At 39.9% G+C, this 7,409-nt stretch overlaps 1 protein-coding gene across 1 annotated transcript in view; it reads right to left on the reverse strand.

The window, feature by feature from the left end:
* Positions 1 to 7,409, reverse strand: part of LOC128644649 (zinc finger protein GLI2-like) — a gene marked incomplete at its 3' end in the record, with an annotated part of 212,056 nt that overhangs the window by 159,649 nt on the left and 44,998 nt on the right. Inside the window, 1 exon segment of the mRNA XM_053697175.1 lies at positions 45 to 194. Within this exon segment, the coding sequence (XP_053553150.1) occupies positions 45 to 165 (121 nt within the window).

The raw sequence follows: 7,409 nt of genomic DNA on the forward strand, positions 1-7,409 counted from the left end.
GACTTCACAACTCTTTCTGCGCCAAAAATGAAGTCACAATGTACCTCCGTGTGCACTGCTGAGCGCTCCAGGCTTCTTCCCAGGATCCGGGTAACTATTCCCTTCCAGAATGGATGTTTTGGTTTCTTTTTTGTGAGCTGCGGTAACTGGTCCAGAATTCTCCATACTAGTGACTCATATTCAAAAAGGTGAATCTGAAACACAGTGAGTATAGGTGTAAAAAGCACACTGGAAGCAGAGTCACTGGCTATTTATTGTGCACACAGATATTGAAACAGATCTAAAACTTGTTTAATTTACATGCATAATTAACTAATACAAAAAAAATCAAACACATTCTGTGATAACAAATACAGGCTATTAAAAGTATTAAACATGCCTTTGCATTTTCCATTGCTTTTTTTTTTTTTTTTTTTAAACAAGTCAAAATACACACACATATATATACAGTATATATACACACATATATAAGAAACACATATAAGATTTTTGTTCTGCAGATACTTGGACACAAAATAATGTATACCCTATATTTATATTTAAAAATGTTTCTTTTTACACAGACCTCCCTGGTCCTGATCTGAAGAGAACCAAGAATTTATGTCCGCAAGCACATATTTACAATTTGTACACCTATATAAGCTTAGTTAGGAGTTGGTGGCAAGCAAAAGCACCAGGCTCAAGACTGAAATTGTATATAAATTGGTAGACTTTGTAATACATAAAAAGTGGGCAATGCCTTTGCATACATGCACAATACTTAACTTTCCCATGTGTTAAGTATATCTAAGGGCAAGATCGGTTGCAGGCTCACTCATTTAAGCCTGCAACTGATATTTTTTTAACCAGTTATTTATAACTAACTTCTTTGATTATTTTTTTGTACAATAAGCAGTTATACTGTTCTTTCCATGAGTTAGTCTAGCCGTAGCCCCAGTTCTGCTACACAGCTAAATGCTATCTTGTATATGTTCTTCTAGGTTTGATTATATGCCATGTGTTCAAAACCAGGGAGCCAACCCAAAATGTAAGTATATTAGTAGACAGTCAATGACTAGCTCACAGAGGCACAGTAGTCACATAACTTCATGTTCTAATAGCTGTAGTTAAAGTGATTGAACATGTCTGAGCTTCTTCTAGTCTCCCACCTCCTTATGCTAGATTAAGGATTGATTGGACAAGCCAGTTTGAATAAAATACAACATTTAGTGCCTGACTCAAAACAACATTTAGTGCCTCATTAGTAATAATATGGCAGGATTGGACAAGGGATGGTGGACACATAAATGGACAGACCCCCTGTACATCATTGCAAACAAGAAAAGGGAATAAGCAAAACAATATTGTTCCTTCTCCTCTTTCTGCACCTTTGTTAGTGCCAAACGGCAAGAGTGAATGAATAAATCTATTTGGTCAAGCAATCATTCTTCATCATCCGTTTTATCCAACAATGTATGTATCAGACAAGTTATTGAATTGGCATAAATTCAGATGAATTATTATTCATCCAAAGCAAATGCACATTTGTAATAATTACTGAATAAAATACACACACAAGTATATATATATATATATATATATATATATATATATATATATATATATATATATATAAATAATACATACACACACAGTCCGTAAGGCAAAGAGTTACAACTCCATTTCTTGTCCAGAAATTAGTTGTTTGTAACTTGCTTCTTCATTATCAGCTAATCATGTTTATCTATTTGACTAATGACTTGCACATAATTACTTTACAAGCAGAGAACAAAGAGGAAAATAAATCTAACGTGAGCATTGGAGGATTTGTGATTGAATCTTGAAAATATCTTAGTACATTAGAAGCTTAAATATTTAAAAGGAAAATAAAAGGAAAATATTTTTTGGTACCTTTATCTAACTACCTATATCTAAATATATATGTGAGATCATTAGAGTATTATGTGTACAGGAACTGTTCAAAAGCTATTACCACTTTAATTTCAGCAAGTTAAATACAGACAAATCACTGGCCCATCACATAATTGGCATGCAGAATTAGCAACATTTCAGCCAAAATAGAAATATACATCAAAGCATTTCACTTTTGTATAGAAGCATTTTTCCAATAATATACTTACATTTGCAAAAACGCTCCTGGTAGAAGCAATCACTGATGAAGAGAGAATTTTTACTGTGTATGCGCATGTGAAGCATTTGTTACACATTCCCCAGGTTTGCATAACCAACACTGTTATATTAATACACTTTTTTTTACCTATGAGATTACTTTGTATCTAAGCCTCTGCAGACTGCCCACTTTTTCAGTTCTTTTGACATAGCCAATCAGTGCTGACTCCTAGGTAAATCCACACAAGTGAGCAAAATGTTATCTAAATGGTACACCTGACCTAGCGCTGTCTAGCTGTGAAAAACTGTCCAATGCACTGAGATAAGAGGCGGCCTTCAAGGGCTTAAACATTAGCATATGAGTCTACCTAGGTTTAGTTTTCAACAAAGAATGCCAAGAGAACAAAGCAAATTTGATGTTAAAAGAAAATTGGAAAGTTGTTTAAAATGACATGCCCTATCTGAATAATAAAAGATTAATTTTGACTAGACTGTCTCTTTAATTAAGATTGCAGGGCAGCCTCTATTTTCTTTTCTCCCCTTCAAAAGGCTGAGTTTTGGCCACCCCAAAGCACATATGTTTATTTGTTCATTCTCCAAGGGCCACAATAACGTATAATAATAATAATAAGGTACATATTTTCTAGGGATGGCAAAGACTAGTGCAGAGGCCTGCATGAGGCCCTTGGGCCGTCATTTGGCCAACTCTGTTGTATACGAATGAAGACAAGTTAAAAGGAACATAAAAGTGCTTTTTATTACTACACTATTGATTGCAAGTAAAACAAGGTGTAAACTATATATTTAGTAACCTTTGCATATGGATTAAACACATAGTTAAAGTAAGCTCCAGAGAACAGCTTTTAGAGTTGAGAAAGATTGGAAAACAATGGCAGAAAGTGCATGTGTCCTACTGTATAGACCAGTGATGGTGAACTTTGGCACCCCAGATGTTTCAGAACTACATTTCCCATGATGCTAGACTGGACTTCAGAAAGTCTAAGCATCATGGGAAATGTAGTTCTGAAACATCTGGAGTGCCAAGGTTCGCCATCACTGGTATAGACCCAGACTAGAGACAGCCTAGGAGTGTGACCTGCAATATAGAATTATATGCAGATAGTACCCTATATAAAGGGAAATAAAACACTCTGAGATTAGAATATAAATGTTTAAGTATGCTCAGTACTTTTATTATGTATTTCACCATCTTCTGTAATGTGAGCTTTAAGGTTCTGAGAATCTATTCTCAGAATCCAGTCAATTGTAAGATTACCAACAGATCTGTTCATTACAAGGTGTTGTATGCCCCTTTAAAGGGATAGTATAAACCTTGTAATTACAATATGTTGCTGTTGTATTGCTTTAGAATAACATTTCAGCCAAGTTTAAACGTTACTAAAACAAACATTTTTTACTGCAAATATTTTTTAATAGCAAAACTCCACGCACCAGTTGTCTTACTCTGGGTTTTAGTCTGCAGACAAGGCTAGCCACGGTCATATAAAGTACTTTGTTTTGTAGTTAAACTTAAATGGACTGGATAAAGCATTACATTTAAACAAATTTCCAATTTACTTCTGTTATCAGTTTTGCTTAGTTTTCTTGGTGTCCTTTATTAACTAAACATTTTATTTAAACATATTTGTGTGTTTGCTGTCCCTTTAAGATAAAACACGGAAAGGGGGTATCAATTTATTAATCAAGCTGATTTACAGACATGCAGTAGCTACCAACTTTTTATTTTCTTCTTTGTTGCAGAATATAAAAGCAATATTACAGGGATATGCACAAGCATAATGTTGCACAAGTTTATTCTTTGACATCTATGTCCTATTAAAATAAAACGGAAAAACAAAATGGAATCTTCAGCGTATATCCTTATAGAAAAACAGAATTTATGTTTACCTGATAAATTACTTTCTCCAACGGTGTGTCCGGTCCACGGCGTCATCCTTACTTGTGGGATATTCTCTTCCCCAACAGGAAATGGCAAAGAGCCCAGCAAAGCTGGTCACATGATCCCTCCTAGGCTCCGCCTACCCCAGTCATTCGACCGACGTTAAGGAGGAATATTTGCATAGGAGAAACCATATGATACCGTGGTGACTGTAGTTAAAGAAAATAAATCATCAGACCTGATTAAAAAACCAGGGCGGGCCGTGGACCGGACACACCGTTGGAGAAAGTAATTTATCAGGTAAACATAAATTCTGTTTTCTCCAACATAGGTGTGTCCGGTCCACGGCGTCATCCTTACTTGTGGGAACCAATACCAAAGCTTTAGGACACGGATGAAGGGAGGGAGCAAATCAGGTCACCTAAATGGAAGGCACCACGGCTTGCAAAACCTTTCTCCCAAAAAATAGCCTCAGAAGAAGCAAAAGTATCAAACTTGTAAAATTTGGTAAAAGTGTGCAGTGAAGACCAAGTCGCTGCCCTACATATCTGATCAACAGAAGCCTCATTCTTGAAGGCCCATGTGGAAGCCACAGCCCTAGTGGAATGAGCTGTGATTCTTTCAGGAGGCTGCCGTCCGGCAGTCTCGTAAGCCAATCTGATGATGCTTTTAATCCAAAAAGAGAGAGAGGTAGAAGTTGCTTTTTGACCTCTCCTGTTACCAGAATAAACAACAAACAAGGAAGATGTTTGTCTAAAATCCTTTGTAGCATCTAAATAGAATTTTAGAGCGCGAACAACATCCAAATTGTGCAACAAACGTTCCTTCTTCGAAACTGGTTTCGGACCCAAAGAAGGCACGACTATCTCCTGGTTAATGTTTTTGTTAGAAACAACTTTTGGAAGAAAACCAGGTTTAGTACGTAAAACCACCTTATCTGCATGGAACACCAGATAAGGAGGAGAACACTGCAGAGCAGATAATTCTGAAACTCTTCTAGCGGAAGAAATTGCAGCCAAAAACAAAACTTTCCAAGATAATAACTTAATATCAACGGAATGTAAGGGTTCAAACGGAACCCCCTGAAGAACTGAAAGAACTAAGTTGAGACTCCAAGGAGGAGTCAAAGGTTTGTAAACAGGCTTGATTCTAACCAGAGCCTGAACAAAGGCTTGAACATCTGGCACAGCTGCCAGCTCTTTGTGAAGTAACACAGACAAGGCAGAAATCTGTCCCTTCAAGGAACTTGCAGATAATCCTTTCTCCAATCCTTCTTGAAGAAAGGATAGAATCCTAGGAATCTTTACCTTGTCCCAAGGGAATCCTTTAGATTCACACCAACAGATATATTTTTTCCATATTTTGTGGTAAATTTTTCTAGTTACAGGCTTTCTGGCCTGAACAAGAGTATCAATAACAGAATCTGAGAACCCTCGCTTTGATAAGATCAAGCGTTCAATCTCCAAGCAGTCAGCTGGAGTAGGACCAGATTCGGATGTTCGAACGGACCTTGAACAAGAAGGTCTCGTCTCAAAGGTAGCTTCCATGGTGAAGCCGATGACATATTCACCAGATCTGCCTACCAAGTCCTGCGTGGTTACGCAGGAGCTATCAAGATCACCTACGCCCTCTCCTGATTGATCCTGGCTACCAGCCTGGGGATGAGAGGAAACGGCGGGAATACATAAGCTAGGTTGAAGGTCCAAGGTGCTACTAGTGCATCTACTAGAGTCGCCTTGGGATCCCTGGATCTGGACCCGTAGCAAGGAACCTTGAAGTTCTGACGAGAGGCCATCAGATCCATGTCTGGAATGCCCCACAGTTGAGTGATTTGGGCAAAGATTTCCGGATGGAGTTCCCACACCCCCGGATGCAATGTCTGACGAATCAGAAAATCCGCTTCCCAAGTTTCCACTCCTGGGATGTGGATTGCAGACAGGTGGCAGGAGCGAGTCTCCGCCCATTGAATGATTTTGGTCACTTCTTCCATCGCCAGGGAACTCCTTGTTCCCCCCTGATGGTTGATGTACGCAACAGTCGTCATGTTGTCTGATTGAAACCGTATGAACTTGGCCCTCGCTAGCTGAGGCCAAGCCTTGAGAGCATTGAATATCGCTCTCAGTTCCAGAATATTTATCGGTAGAAGAGATTCTTCCAGAGACCAAAGACCCTGAGCTTTCAGGGATCCCCAGACCGCGCCCCAGCCCATCAGACTGGCGTCGGTCGTGACAATGACCCACTCTGGTCTGCGGGAGGTCACCCCTAGCGACAGGTTGTCCAGGGACAGCCACCAACGGAGTGAGTCTCTGGTCCTCTGATTTACTTGTATCTTCGGAGACAAGTCTGTATAGTCCCCATTCCACTGACTGAGCATACACAATTGAAATGGTCTTAGATGAATGCGCGCAAAAGGAACTATGTCCATTGCCGCTACCATCAAACCTATCACTTCCATGCACTGTGCTATGGAAGGAAGAGGAACGGAAGGAAGTATCCGACAAGAGTTTAGAAGTTTTGTTTTTCTGGTCTCTGTCAGAAAAATCCTCATTTCTAAGGAGTCTATTATTGTTCCCAAGAAGGGAACTCTTGTCGACGGAGATAGAGAACTCTTTTCCACGTTCACTTACCATCCGTGAGATCTGAGAAAGGCCAGGACTATGTCCGTGTGAGCCTTTGCTTGAGGAAGGGACGACGCTTGAATCAGAATGTCGTCCAAGTAAGGTACTACAGCAATGCCCCTTGGTCTTAGCACCGCCAGAAGGGACCCTAGTACCTTTGTGAAAATCCTTGGAACAGTGGCTAATCCGAAAGGAAGCGCCACGAACTGGTAATGCTTGTCCAGGAATGCGAACCTTAGGAACCGATGATGTTCCTTGTGGACAGGAATATGTAGATACGCATCCTTTAAATCCACCGTGGTCAAGAATTGACCTTTCTGGATGGAAGGATTGTTCGAATGGTTTCCATTTTGGACGATGGAACCTTGAGAAACTTGTTTAGGATCTTGAGATCTAAGATTGGTCTGAACGTTCCCTCTTTTTTGGGAACTACGAACAGATTGGAGTAGAACCCCATCCCTCGTTCTTTTAATGGAACAGGATGAATCACTTCCAGAAGATAACCTTGGAAGACTATTTCTAGCGCCCAAGGATCCAGAACATCTCTTGCCCAAGCCTGAGTGAAGAGAGAGAGTCTGCCCCCCACCAAATCCGGTCCCGGATCGGGGGCCCGCATCTCATGCTGTCTTGGGAGCAGTGGCAGGTTTCTTGGCCTGCTTTCCTTTGTTCCAGCCTTGCCTTGGTCTCCAGGCTGGATTGGCTTGAGAAGTATTACCCTCCTGCTTAGAGGACGTAGCACTTGGGGCTGGTCCGTTTCTGCGAAAGGGACGAAAATTAGGTTT

The sequence above is a fragment of the Bombina bombina genome, unplaced genomic scaffold (assembly GCF_027579735.1).
Source record: "Bombina bombina isolate aBomBom1 unplaced genomic scaffold, aBomBom1.pri scaffold_672, whole genome shotgun sequence".
In the NCBI taxonomy this organism is placed as follows: domain Eukaryota; kingdom Metazoa; phylum Chordata; class Amphibia; order Anura; family Bombinatoridae; genus Bombina; species Bombina bombina.